This window comes from Arachis hypogaea, chromosome 13 (assembly GCF_003086295.3).
Source record: "Arachis hypogaea cultivar Tifrunner chromosome 13, arahy.Tifrunner.gnm2.J5K5, whole genome shotgun sequence".
NCBI lineage: Eukaryota > Viridiplantae > Streptophyta > Magnoliopsida > Fabales > Fabaceae > Arachis > Arachis hypogaea.
This window is the reverse complement of record NC_092048.1, coordinates 13,213,837-13,229,083: the sequence shown is the minus strand read 5'-3', so window position 1 is coordinate 13,229,083 and position 15,247 is coordinate 13,213,837. Positions and strand designations below refer to the sequence as shown.

Here is a 15,247-nt window from a genome sequence, read left to right as displayed (position 1 = left end):
CATGAGGAATATAATGCATTGTATATAATTGTGTAAAAGATGATATCGTTATAAAAAAAATTAAGTAAAAACATTTATTATATAATTAAAAAAACAAAAATAGGGTTAAATTCATAAAAGAATGATAAAATTATTATTTATACCTTAGAAATGATCAATTTTAAAAAAAAAGATAAATAGTTAAGGAAGAAAGAAAAATTAAAAAATAAAATAAAATATTTTAGCTCAAACAAAAATCGAACTCTTTCTAAAACAATTAACTTTATTAATATTCTATTAGATTGGTCGAAATATATAAATAGATTCAACCATCATTCTTTAAAATAAAGTTCATTACCTTTTCATTGAACTCTTATATCCATGTAAAATACAATTCGAGATGGTATTTGATGAATGTGGTGTATTATAAATAATCATGGTAAAAGACAATTGCACATAAGGATAGATGAAAAAATAAAATTCAGTAAGAATAATTATTAAATTATCAAAAAAATAAGAGAATGGCTACATCAATAAACGATCGTAAAAGAAATTGTAACTTGTACCTTAAAATAATCAACTTTAATAAAAAAAATGAAGATTATATTTTTATTCTATAAAGTAGTCAAGAAAAAATAACAAATTAAAAATTAAAAAAAATATTTTACCTCTAAAACTTACACTCATGAATGATAAAAAAAAATTATATATAACATTTAATCACACGAAATTAATTACGAAAATATTCTATTAATATATGTGTTATTAATATACACATGCATAATAAAATTATAAACATACGTATTATATAAATACTAATTATATATGATCGACAATTATATTAGAATGATTAAAAATAAAAATAACTAATAATTAATATAATTAAAATTAAAATAATTTATAATTAAAATAATTAATAATTAATATAATTATTTATTAAATATTAATTTTTATTTTTAAGATAAATAACACAAATAAAATATTTTTTTAAAATTACACCCATATTCTAAATTGAAATAGATTACACGACCGTTGAATATAATATAAATTTAATAATAATTAAATTTTTTTTATTAATTTATCATTTAAAGAGTTTTTTTTTTCTTACGGAGTTGTATGATAGAATCAAATTATTCCACATGAAGTCACCCAAAAAAAAAATACTCCACATGAAAAACCCATCACACGTGTGGAGCTCTAATTGGTTCAAATGACATATTTACGTAGTTACAGCATTGGAGCCACAATCCAGTGCGACGCGTACAAAATAGAGCTTTCTACAACCCCGCTTATGCGGTTGTACATTGCAGACAGTACCACCCTCACAAGGCCCCGTAGTAGTGTGTCACACTGAAAGAAGTGTTATAATAAACTCACAACGAGCTCAAACCACGCTAAGTTATTGTAGAAACAAGAGAAGAAGAAAAAAAAAAGAACAACAGAGAGAGAAGAGAGAAAAAAGGGGAAAAGAGAAAGAGAGAGAGAGAGAGAGAAAGAGAGTGGTTCTTCACACTCTCACATTCCACAGATCAGATCCGAAACAATTCCTGATTCTCAGATCCATTTGAATTTCGGATTCGCGATTCCAATTTCGTGTTTCCGATTAGGTTTTGGTTTCTTGTGTGAGGAATCGGAGGGAAATGGCGTGCATCAAAGGGGTGAATCGATCGTCGTCGGTGGCGCTGGCGCCGGATGCGCCCTACATGGCGGCGGGGACTATGGCCGGTGCCGTCGATCTGTCCTTCAGTTCATCGGCGAACCTCGAGATATTCAAGCTTGATTTCCAGTCAGACGAACCCGAACTGCCTCTCGTCGCCGAGTACCCTAGCTCCGAGCGCTTCAACCGACTCTCGTGGGGGAAGAACGGTACCAACACGGAAGGATTCGCGCTAGGCCTCATTGCTGGTGGACTTGTCGATGGTAACATTGATATCTGGAATCCTCTCACTCTGATCCGGTAATTGCACCTTCCTTTGTTCTTGCACGTTGCCTTTTCGCTTTTATTCTCGAAAACGGAATGTGTTTTGATTGGAGGTTTGAGTTTCGAGTGATTAGGTTGCCTCACAGGAATTCGGTTAGATTAGATGGTGAACTTTTGGCTTTCTATGGTGGTAAAATGAACTGATTAGTAGTAGTACTATTTTACAAGTGCATGGATTATAGCACTGATTAGACACATGTTACAATTTTCCTATAGAGCTTAATGCCTTGATGTTTTGCGCTAATATGAACGAAAATTCCTACTGCTCGTGTAAAATTTGGCCCTCTTAATGGAAAATAGAATATTTATATTAGGAAGAAACACTGAAAAGCATCGAGGCAGAGTTATCCTCCTAAAACGTCAAAGGAGAAGGAATAGATCAGAAATTGCCTAACTGCTCAGTTAAATGGATACAGAATTGCTGACTCTTTTATTTGCAAAAGAAACTTTCTAGTGCATTTATATTATTTTGCTTTTGATTTTTCCTTTTCCTTTTTTTTTCCCCGGCTTGCAAGTGTTACTGTGAGGATTGTGCATTGTTACATCAACTAATGAATGGATTGATATTTTTTAAGATAAACGTGAGAGAAGATACCTATAATGATTTAGTATTGAAATTTGCACTCATGTTCAGAAAACCTTCCAATTTTATTTTGTGAATTGATGCAGTAACATTTATACAATAGAATGCTAACTCAAAATCAAGCTGTTCCCTTCAAATTATAGTGCTATAGAGTGATCGTTGTGAAAATAGATGAAGATAGTAATTGCTGTTGTGGTAGACAAATGTTGCATTATTGCTACTTTTAGAGTTTTCTTTGGTCTTGATGAAGTTGTTAACAAATATTTGGTAATTTAAAATATCTGAGTCTAATTTACAATTTTCTCCCTGCCTTTCCAATTGCTTCATTTTCTTAACAAAATTTTACAGTTCGGAGAAAAATGAAAATGCTCTAGTTGGACATCTTGTAAGACATAAAGGACCGGTAAGTTCTTCTTTGCTTGTATTTACAAATCAATCTGCGGGGTTTAAATTGTTTGTTTTTATATGGTGCCTGTATTTTTACCCCCTTCAAAGATAATATTCATTCATTGAAAGTGATGAATTATATAATGCCTGTATTCTTTGGTTAGGTGAATTCTAACCTTTGACATTTTTATATTTCAGGTTCGTGGTCTTGAGTTCAATGCCATCACACCAAATCTTCTTGCGTCTGGCGCTGAGGATGGTGAAATTTGTATATGGGATTTGGTCAATCCTTCTGAGCCTACTCATTTTCCACCACTTAAGGTCAGATATCCTTTCCCTAATGGATTAATGTCTACATCTTCAAATATCAATTTTATAGCTCTTTTCTTTAAAAAAGGGTTTCACGTACCTTATTATTGCACAGGGTAGTGGCTCTGCTGCCCAGGGGGAAGTTTCATTCTTGTCTTGGAATAGTAAAGTCCAACACATATTAGCATCCACTTCTTACAATGGGACCACTGGTGGGTTCTATTCTTAATATTGTGTTGTTTAGTAGTTGAATACTAGAATTTTCATTTTATTTTGTTTTCTCATTTTATCTTTCCAGTGGTCTGGGATTTGAAGAAGCAAAAGCCAGTGATAAGGTAACTTTGGTTGATTATCTTCTGCTATTAGTTTTGAAGTATTCTGGTGTTCTATTGTCAATAACTCATTATAACCTTGTCTATCCTTTGTGAGCTATCAGCTTTGCAGATTCAGTTAGAAGGCGTTGCTCAGTTTTGCAGTGGCATCCTGATGTTGCCACACAACTTGTTGTTGCATCAGATGAAGATGGTTCTCCTTCTCTAAGGGTATAGTCATTGCCAATCATTTAAGTCTGTTTTTTCAGGGGAATATGCATTGACCTTATGTGGGATATTGATGCAGCTTTGGGATATGAGGAATATAATGACACCAATAAAAGAGTTTGTGGGTCACACCAGAGGTAATGGCACCCTTTTAATTCTTTTTTTGGTCCTGTTATTTGCAAACAAGTATGACATACGTGTGATTTTTGGAATTGTTGCTTCTGAAAACTAATGTGCAGAGATTTCAGACAGACTGTGGTGTGTTAGGCTTTTTTATTATAATTTGTGATATTTGATATAAATGCTTGAAAACTTGCTTACTTCTATTAGAAATCGCCATTACTGGTATAAGCGTAGCTGACTTGATTATGTTGCCTGAATTTCCTATATTAGGTGTTATTGCAATGTCATGGTGTCCAACTGATAGCTCTTATTTGATAACCTGTGGCAAAGATAGCCGGACCATATGCTGGGACACAATTTCTGGAGAGGTGGTGTTTGCCTTTTTTTTACCCCATAAATATTCTGTTTGACTAATTTCAAAATTACCCTCTTGGGTTAACCTTTTCAGTTGGAGAATTTTCTTTGGTAGTGACACTTTTGTTTTGGTTGGGGTTGGGCACAGATTGCCTGTGAATTGCCAGCTGGAACCAACTGGAATTTTGACGTGCACTGGTATCCAAAGATCCCGGGAGTGATATCAGCATCCTCCTTTGATGGAAAAATTGGCATATACAATATTAAGGTATATTTGTATATTTTAAATTTGACGAGTTTTCACTGGATTTTGTTTTGCACTATTGGGAGGCATACTCTATTTGTAATTTGTAATTAACTAGGAATAATGTGATGATGTAATATGGAGAATGAAAAACTAGATAAGTAATGTGTGCATTTTCTTCGCCCTATTAAGTCATAAGTTCAGTGCCTAGCAGTTGTTTTAGAATGTCATGAAGTTTGAAGTAGCATCTTTCAATTCATATAATGGCAAATTCTAGAATAAAACCTTTTACATTGCTCAATTCAATTAATGTTATAAACTTTAAGAATATGCTGCAGCCTTATATTCTTATGGTCCTTTTGTTCTCCATTCCATCTTTTACCACCTCAATTCTATTGGAAATCTAAGAACTATTATTATTTTTAATTGAAGTAGTTCTTTGACACCGATCACCAAAGTTTTAACTTGCATTTCATACAATCCATTTTTCCTTCTCTCTCTCTCTCTCTCTCTCTCTCTTAAATTCTGAATCTTAGTTTTCATTCTATATCTCCTGAAGCATATGGGTATTTTTGTTTAAATTTTTTACTTAGAATTATGTTAGCCTAGTGTTTGTTAGATCCTACCATATCACATATCAACTTCATATTTGGGTTATTGGTAACAGTTCACGTTAGGCTTTCCTTTTTCTCCCCTGCCTCCTGGCCTAAGTACACCAGAAGTCAAGGGTTAAATATCCATACATAAAATAATAATAAGAAACTAAATTGTTTGTTTCTTTGTTGATTCTCTTCTGTAGATATTAGCACTTCTTTTCTGGGGTCAGAATTAATGATAGCATATGTAATTTTCTGCAGGGTTGCCGTCATCATGGTGTCGGGGAAAATGATTACGGTGCAGGTGATGCATTTGTTTTTGTTGTCTATCAAATAAACTGCAAACTATTATATTTAATTTTGCATATATAATTGAACACTATGCAGCATTCCTTGATAAGTATTGGTGTGTGTGTGGGCTAGGCAAGATTATGTTATTGTTGTGTTCCTTGATATAACTTAGTTTTTTGAATCTCTTAATGAAATTTCCCTCTTCTGCGCAGTATCACTTAGAGCTCCAAAATGGTACAAGTGCCCTGTTGGCGTTTCTTTTGGCTTTGGTGGAAAACTTGTGTCATTTCAGTCTAAGGCATCTGCATCTGGTTCTCAACTTGGACCTTCAGAGGTAATATTTTAGTACTTGGTTTATTTGGCTATGTTCTTGAATGGTTCGTTTTAGTCATGCCATTTGTAACTTCCCAGGTTTATGTGCATAACTTGGTCACTGAAGATGGTCTAGTCAGTCGATCCTCTGAATTTGAAGCTGCAATTCAAAATGGTGAAAGGTCTTTGTTGAGAATTTTATGTGATAAAAAATCTCAGGAATCAGAGTATGTTCTATCCACTCGTATTGCATTGATTCATATTTGTTGTGTGAATTTTCCATTTGTTTAATTGCATTTCATTGTTGTGACAGATCTGTGGAGGATAGGGAAACTTGGGGGTTTTTGAAGGTTATGTTTGAAGATGATGGGACTGCACGCACAAAACTTCTAACACACCTTGGATTCAACGTACCTAGTGAAGAAAAAGACACAGTTAATGATGATCTTTCCCAAGAAGTAAATGCTCTTGGACTTGAGGACACTGCTGTTAATAATACAGGACATCTGGCACCTCATGAAGCACCTTCTTTTTCATTTGATAATGGGGAGGATTTCTTTAACAATCTTCCCAGTCCTAAAGCTGAATCACCCGTAACTACTTCTGTGGGCAACTTTGTTGCTGAGGACACTGCCAATGGATCAGAGAAAATCCAAGATTCTGTCGAAACAGAGGAGAGCAGTGACCCTTCATTTGATGACAGTGTTCAGCGTGCTTTAGTTCTTGGGGATTACAAGGGTGCAGTTGCGCAGTGCATATCTGCAAATAAATGGGCCGATGCCTTGGTTATTGCTCATGTTGGTAATGCTTCCTTGTGGGAAAGTACAAGAGATCAATACCTTAAGATGATCCGGTCGCCTTACCTAAAGGTAGCTGATAACTACATCGCACAATCTGTCTATTTCATATCTGACAATCTATGTAATAACTACCTGGTATTTGATTTTTATAAGCCACATTCACTGGGCATGATTTCCATTTTCAGATTGTATCAGCAATGGTGAGCAATGACCTGTTGAGCCTTGTGAACACTAGGCCTCTCAAATTTTGGAAAGAAACCCTTGCTCTTCTTTGTAGTGTAAGTTCTTTGGTTTTCTTGCTTGTTTAAGTTTATTATGATAGTTTGGAATTGCCTGATACTGATTTAATGTTTCCTATAACTGCAAAGTTACCTAATGAAGTGTTTGGTAGCATCTCAGACTCAATCTCCTTTATTTTACCGTAGTTTTGTTTTAATAGTCGTTTGTTATTTCTTGTAACGTATTAGATCATCAATTCTCCATTTGATTTCTCTTTCTGACTACTTTATCATCTGTATACTATTGCTACTAATAGTGATGCAATATCATGTTGCTAATGATATCTGTTTTTATCTCTTTTCTCTTTTTGGGGTTAATGATTAGATAAAGTTGAGGCTATCATTTTACTATAGTATGAGTAAAACTATATTTTCATGTTGTGATGAAAACATTGTTATGGCTTATGCTCATGATATTGTTGTCACGTATTGACAGTTTGCTCAGAGAGATGAATGGACAATGCTTTGTGACACACTTGCCTCAAAACTCATGGGGGCTGGCAATTCGTTAGCTGCAACTCTTTGTTATATATGTGCTGGAAATATTGATAAAACAGTTGAAATATGGTCGAGGAGCCTGTCAGCTGAGCATGAGGGGAAATCTTATGTTGATCTTCTTCAGGTGAGATTGATACTCCTTATGAAAAGGTTTGATGTAAAATTTTGAATTACCAATACTGAAGATAGAAAATTTACAATTTTATTATGTTAGGATCTGATGGAAAAGACTATTGTTCTTGCCTTGGCAACGGGACAGAAGCAGTTTAGTGCTTCTCTGTGCAAGCTTGTTGAGAAATATGCTGAAATTTTAGCAAGTCAAGGGCTGTTGACCACAGCAATGGAGTATTTAAAACTTTTGGGTTCTGATCAACTATCACCTGAGCTTGTGGTTTTAAAGGATCGAATTGCACGTTCTACAGAACCTGGTATACCTTTTTCTCTGACTGGTGTACATTATGCTAGAAAATTGGTGATAAGGTTATGCTAATTATTAGCAAGTCACCCTTAATATGCAGGATTTGCTTGATGATACCCTTGTTTTTTTTTTTTGGGGTGGTATATCATAGTCATGTTAATTGTGAAGTGCGACAGTTTACACAGTTTCTGATCAGAAACTTGACCAAATTTTCCTTAATTTTTCTTTTGTTCTTCAATCATCTCGCATTTTCATTTTTTGTGCAATATTTGAAGTTTTCTGCACACCTCAGTGTTCTTATCTTTCCACCTTTAAATCATTGTTGCAGAGAAAGACTTAAAAACTACTGCTTTTGATAATTCTCAATCACACAGTGGATCCTTTTATGGTGCTGATAGCTCTAGTTATAATAGAACTTACCATCAGGTAGTGACTTTAATTAACTATGCTGTTTGGCATTTTATATTTTGTTCAAAGTAGATTTTTGACTTGGAAATTGCTCCTCTTTTTGTTCTTTAGGAGTCAATATCTGCTCAAGTGCCGCATGGGATTTCTGGTGTTCAATATTCTGAAAACTATCAACAGCAATTTGATCCTAGATATGGAAGAGGATATGGTGTTCCTACACCACAGCAGCAACCTCAACAACCTAATTTATTTGTTCCACCACAGACTGCTCAGGTTCCTCAACCTCCCCAGGTATTTTAACAAAAACTAACAGTTGCAGCTTTTTGTGTCTATAACTTCCTTTGGAGTTGGTGTTCAATTGACCCATGTTTTTGTCGTCGTAAAAAAACAGAATTATGAGCTTGCGTATTATATATCATTTAAGCCACATTTTTCTACTGTTGATACATGCTGAAAAGATTGTGAGGGAGACCAAATGTTATTTCATGTATTTTTTACTTCCTTGGTACATCATTGTCTTTTGTCAAATTTGTTCTGAAGCATTAGAAGATTTCATAGTGATCATTGCCTCAGCATTGATGTTACAGATAACCTCATAAGATATACTTCCATTTTTTCCTGTTTTTATTATTTATTTATTTATTGGATAATTTCTTTATTGTAGATGAACTTCTCGAATAATGTTGTCACACCCCCTCCTTTGAGAACTTTCGATCCTCATAATTTTCCGGCACTTAGAAACGTGGAACAATATCAGCAGCCCACATTGGGTTCTCAGTTGTACAATGTAAGTTTTGACTTATGGTTTTAGTTTCAGATTTGACATCATTTATTTGTGGCTACTTGTGGATTCAAAACATTATTTTCTGTATTTCAGTCAAGCACCAATCCGCCTTACCATTCAGCACCCCCTGCTCCATCACATGTGGGTTTAGGTCATAACCCTAACTTGTCACAGGTTGTGGCCCCTACACCAAATCCAATGGGATTCATGCCAGTCCCTGGTTCTGGTGGTGTCCAAAGACCTGGATCATCGCAACCACCCAGTCCTCCCCACCCTCAACCTGTTCAACCAGCTGCAGCACCCGCAGCGCCACCACCTACTGTGCAAACAGCCGACACTTCAAAAGTACCTGGTAATATGTTTTTCCAGTAGTCCATGTTATATTGAACCAAAATAATCTTAAACATTTCCTGGCATTTATGTGTCCGTAGTTTTTGTTTGTCTCGGCTGACTTGGAAACCCAAGTCTGGAATTTGTTATATCGTGAGTCACTCTTATTTGTTAGAACTAACTCATTCTATCTATCTGGTTCTATGTTTTGCTTTTTGTGACTGCCAGCACACCAAATGCCGATTGTTACAACATTGACAAGGCTTTTCAACGAAACATCAGAAGCATTGGGTGGTGCACGTGCAAACCCAGCTAAGAAGCGGGAGATAGAAGACAATTCAAAAAGACTCGGTGGATTGTTTGCCAAATTGAACAGTGGGGACATCTCCAAAAATGCATCTGATAAGCTCCTTCAACTTTGTCAGGCGTTAGACAATGGTGATTTTGGTACTGCCTTACAAGTTCAGGTAAAAGCAATTGCAACTGCAACTGCCAATGCATGTTAGTTACAATATTATAGGATTTACATTGGCTGATTTACTTGTGTGTGTTGCAGGTTATTCTTACTACTAGTGAGTGGGATGAATGCCAGTCATGGTTGGGTTCCCTTAAACGAATGATCAAGACAAGGCAGAGCGTGAGGCTAAGTTAAAGAAGTTAGAAATTTCTTTTTCCTTTTCATGATTTTGGGAAAATTTTCATGTGATTAGCATCTTGCAGTAGTGTCCCTTGATCCTGTCACCCGTGTACACAAGACTACTGTCTAGATTGCAAGTGCAGGGTTTTGATTCTATGCGCACATCTACAATTTCTTGCAGTGTCTGCTGCTTTCTTCACATAGACAGTTATTAAAAGCGGTTACTGAAGGTAGTTTTCAGGACATGATCAGAAAAGATATTTAGCAGATTGTTTTTTCAACCAATATTTGTATTATGGAGAACACTGTTTTGTTTGTTTGCTCAAAAGATATCGGATGGTTTTTCTTTTACCTCAGCTATAGATTGGGTCAGTGTTTCCTTTTCGTTATTTTCTTTTTAAAGAACATTGTATCACAGTAGTCATATAAAGTATTGATTGGTCGACAAATGAATAATGTAGCATCATGTTTATTTAATCATGCATCATTGGATTTTCTTAATTTCAAGTGTTTATTTAGAAGCGGTGGTTCTGTCATCTGTCCAGGTTTTGATGCATAGATCCTAGAGTGGAATGACACTAGTATCATTAGGCTTAAGACATATTTGTCAGTGATTATCGGGGATGTAGAACGATAATTATAATGCGTTTGGCGATTACTATATTGGAAACCTACAAGCTATAAAATATGGTGTAGAAGTGTAGAACAGTGAACACTGGAATATTTTGTTTTCCTGATTTTAAACATTGCCGGTTTTAGATGGCTATCATTTTTCGCCCAATTCAAAACAAAGGTTATCATTTTAGGGGGTTGCATACTTGCATAGGTATCAAACTCTTGTACCTTATATATGCTCAAGTTTCTTGTTTTTTATTTTTTGGTGGTACTTGCTCAAGTTTAACACTTGATGTGGGGAGGGAGGCAAGGAAAATGAGGGTATAGCCGCTAAAATTTGATGAATTAAAGCGTACGCCACTAGATTTTGGAGCTATTATTCAAATTCAATCAATTTTTTTTTTTTTTGGGTATTATATTCAAATTCAATCTTAACCCCCAGGGAAACTATCCTAGGATTTTATCGACTTAAGTTATGGTATACGTAAGAGATGGGCTTGTTTGTAAAATACTGTCTAATACGGATTCAGATCTGTTCAACTATGTGGCAATACATGTCCCAGTAATTTTAAATTTGATTCATTTGATTAATAAAATTGATACATATGTCATAGTGTAATGAAAATAACAACAAAGAGGACACCAAGTTGCGACAAATGATCTGCCTTCCTCTAAGGTCTATGAAATAAATAAATAAATAATCGAGTTAGAAATTTCTTGGTGAGAACAAGGGTATATTATATCTTGGATATACGCATAAACAAAAGTAGAAGCATAATGAACTGGGTGTAATAGAAAACTTTGATTTTCTTTTCATGTCTAATTACATATCTCCAAAGTGGATCATTACAAGTAGATGTTCAATTAACTCAAATTGTTTAGTATTGAAAATATGTGAAATAAGACACACACACACACACACACACACACACACACACACACACACATATATATATATATATATATATATATACACACACAAATACAAATACATAACAGCTAATTTTCTGTAGGCACACAGTATTTTTGGATAATTGGATGTAAGGTGGACAAAATGCCGACTATGCTTGGTTCCATCAAATTTGACAAGGATGTAGCATCAAAATATCCTTGTGAATCTCAAATGTGAATAAGAGTTGATTGATGTGTGGTTAATGTTAGAGAAATAATAATTTATGTATCTTCTCTTATTAGTTTAAACTTCTAGAAGAAATGATATCATGACATTGTATTAGAGTTTTTGTGACCCAAAGATCTAAAATTCGATTTTGTTATTCCCAAACAAAATAATTTCAGCATAAAGCCAACAAAAAAGAAAGCTATGCAAAATATCAAATTTGATGTATAACTTGGTGGAATCCATTTAGAAGTGAATAACAAAAGAACTTGACCAAAACTATATATTGAGCTATAAGAGAGTTATGTTTGTGTTCATTTTAATGTTTTCCTCTTTCTCTCATGAAATGATGAAATTGTATAATTAATATCTCTAGAGTGCTGCTAGAAGGATTTCATTGGAAGATCCAATAAAAGTTATTCAATTTTCCATAGATGCCATTGACGTACAGACACAAAAGAGAACTAACTCTTGATGAAATTGGTGCCTTTTGACATTTTTTCTTTGCCTCTCTGGCGAACCCTTCCATGATGAACTTTTTCCCTCCTGGAAAATAAAGGTGATTTTACCTTATATTTTTTATCCCTCAGAAAGACTACAACTTTAAAAGATGCAAAAACAAGGGGTATAAGACAAGAGTGATAGTATAAATTATAATATTTTAGTCTTTTAGATATCAATTACATTGCATAAAAAAAATGGTTAGTTAAGATTTTACTCTCAAAAAGTTAACATCATAGGTATTTTCACTTTAGAACTTTAAATATGACAAGGCAACCTTTCAAATTTTCAAAATGTACATATAAACCATGTTGACATTTTCTCTATCAAGTATCAAGTGTGAAACAAAATATAAACGGTTCTGCTACGTTACCAACAGCATATCTGCCAACTTCTGCCAACTCTTATTTATAATTGTGTTTCATGGAAGTGTGTTCGTGGATGTGTCTAATAAAAATGTCTTTTTTATAGCTATGTTTAATAGAAGTGTTTTTATAGATATATTTTCTGAATGTGTCTCTTTATATATGTATTTAAAATATATTAATTATTAGACATATGCACGAACACAATTATAAATAAAAGTTGGCAGAAGTTGGCAGATAATATGTTGGTACCCTATACTTTTCCAAATATAAATAAGCAAGGTTTGGCGTATCAAAGTGCGCATTAAAAAAATGAAATAAAGAATAATAAGGCAATTAGGTTCTTGTATAATATTGAGATAGATTTATAGGTATTTAAAGAAAAAATAGTATCAAGGACAAATTATATAACGAACTATAACTTTTTTCTTAAAAACTTATAAATCCATTGCAAAATCCAAAAAGACTTATCTATTATATTACTCTAACAAAAATTAAATCAAAGGGTGACTTATATATAAGTCAGTTCTGCATTGGTTAAAAATCATAAGTTAACAATCGTTTTTGTTAATGCCGATAGTGATAACGATATAAAATTTGCTACAATGATATAATTAATGAGTAATTTTATCTAAAATTGGAATGAATGAATAAATTTTACAGACTATTGGAATTGTGAAAGAAAATCGAAGATAAAGATGAAGATAATTCCAATTTAGAACGACAAGGGTATTGGAATAAAATAATTGGTGGAAGATAATAATCCAAATTTTGTATTTTGGTTTAAATTTAAAAGATAAAAAAAGAAGCAATTTTTTAGATTTTAAAATGACCCATTTGCATTACTACACTATAAGGCTTTTCTCTGATACACATTTTGAAAAATAAAAAGATCCGTTCTCTTAGATGATCATTCATGCGCTCAATATAAACGGTAATTATTTTTGCTAATGTTACGTTATATAATTGAATGTATGTGTAACATGGTTTTACAATGACAATGCCTCAAAATTAAATTCATAAAATAATCATATTAAAAATTAACAATGGGTTGTTAATTAATTAAGATTAAATATGTTATAGCATGTAAGAATTTTGTCCCTGCAGTCAACTATATATTCATTCATGATACTTATATTCTCCAACTAACTGAAAAGACAACTGTAGCACACATGAAAGCTTTCATAAATTCAAAAGAGATTTTCTTTGATGCATCATGTAAGGAAGTTTCTGAGCTGTAAAGCCTTCATCTAAGGAAAAGGAATATACATTATTTTTTCAACTGCTGCAAACTGCTAAACAGTAAATGACACTACTCATTTTCCTCCATTTTCTTTCTTGGATTATGGAATTTAATTTAACATCACACCACTTTGTAACACTTCTATAGTTCTATAGCTATATAGCTCTTCTCTTATTTTAATAATTATTTGTCTTCATTTGTTGATGTCATTGTCTCTATTTAAAACCCATTTTTGGATTCACCAATGGCTCTAACCTTGTGAAGGTTACCTAGCTTTTTTGTCTTGTCATTTTCATGGTTTGGAATTGCATTTAAATTTTAAAAAATAATTGTCCTATTCTTCATTCTTCATTCTTCATTCCACTACTGAACCATAACTACTTCTCAGCAATAACAACTCAAAGTTCTTCTAAGATGAGGGTAAAAAAAAAAAAAACCTATGCATATCATCATAACATAAATAAGAAATAATGGCACACTATGGCATTCATTCTATGAAAGCGATTTTTCATCTTTTTATGGACTTGGCACAGCTGGTTTTTTTTTTTTTAATTAAATTTGAATATGACAAATAAAAAGTCCAAATTTGTATTGTTGATGTTATCGTTTTGATTGACTTATAGGTAGCAAAAATAATGCTCACTAATGACTAAACCATCATAATCATAGGCCTTAAGTGGTTAACAATTCAAATGGTGTGGTAGAAATGTTAATGTGGTAAAAATAAAGAATTAGCAAAAGAAAGTAAAAGTGTGGTAATATCCTCTAAATGCCTTCAATCATGTTAGTTTCTTCCAAGTTATTTGGCTCTCTTAGCATTGAGAGATTATATTGTTCTTAATTAACCTAGCTACACTTTCTTTTCAGAATTAAAAATATTATGACAACTTAAGATTTTTTTTTCAATGGAAAGTAGAAAAATAATTTTTACATAGAAAAATTCAATTAGGATATAATACTATTTTGGCTCCAACGTTTGAGCTGATTTGGATCTTAACATTTCAAATGTCTTATTTTTATTTTAAAAGGTTTCAAACGAGTTCAATTTTGTCATATCATTAAATTTGACACGAATAATTAAAAAAATGACTAACGTAGATGTTAACAACATTATTGTTAAGTCATATATTCTTCTATGTGTTAGAGAAATATAACCAAAACCTTCTTATAATACTTCTTTTTGTCGGCTTTTTGTAAAAAAATGCTAAACTCTATTAATCAATCATCAACACTCCACAATCAAAGTAAAACTTTTACATTAGCAATAGTTAATGGTGGAAACTCAGGTGCAGTCGACTTCACGTGAAGTTGATACCTGAGAGTCGTTAGATGAAAATTTAGTCAAATTAGTCAAATCATCTAACGGCTCTCAGATATTAACTTCACGTGAAGTCTATTCCACCTGAGTTTTCACTATAGTTAATAGATCGATTTTATTTATGTACTGAAATTAAACATTATTACCTCTTTAATATGCTAATTGTTTATGTCAAAGTGAATCGTGGGACAACATTAAACACCTTTAAATATTTTGAGACTGAAATTAAAAATTTAA

At 33.1% G+C, this 15,247-nt stretch overlaps 1 protein-coding gene across 1 annotated transcript; it reads left to right on the top strand.

Annotated features, from left to right (window-relative positions):
- The first annotated feature begins 1,224 nt into the window (after nt 1–1,224).
- LOC112737320 (protein transport protein SEC31 homolog B) lies at nt 1,225–10,352 on the top strand. Its single transcript, XM_025787165.3, has 22 exons — nt 1,225–1,936; nt 2,892–2,946; nt 3,129–3,251; nt 3,355–3,451; nt 3,538–3,574; nt 3,676–3,781; nt 3,858–3,915; nt 4,172–4,269; nt 4,404–4,523; nt 5,357–5,399; nt 5,599–5,720; nt 5,798–5,925; nt 6,012–6,567; nt 6,684–6,776; nt 7,213–7,398; nt 7,489–7,702; nt 8,021–8,118; nt 8,212–8,391; nt 8,765–8,887; nt 8,978–9,236; nt 9,443–9,681; nt 9,771–10,352. Exons 1-22 carry the CDS (start codon nt 1,620–1,622, stop codon nt 9,864–9,866), a joined length of 3,348 nt encoding a protein of 1,115 aa, XP_025642950.1. The 5' UTR covers nt 1,225–1,619; the 3' UTR covers nt 9,867–10,352.
- Nucleotides 10,353–15,247: the final 4,895 nt, after the last annotated feature.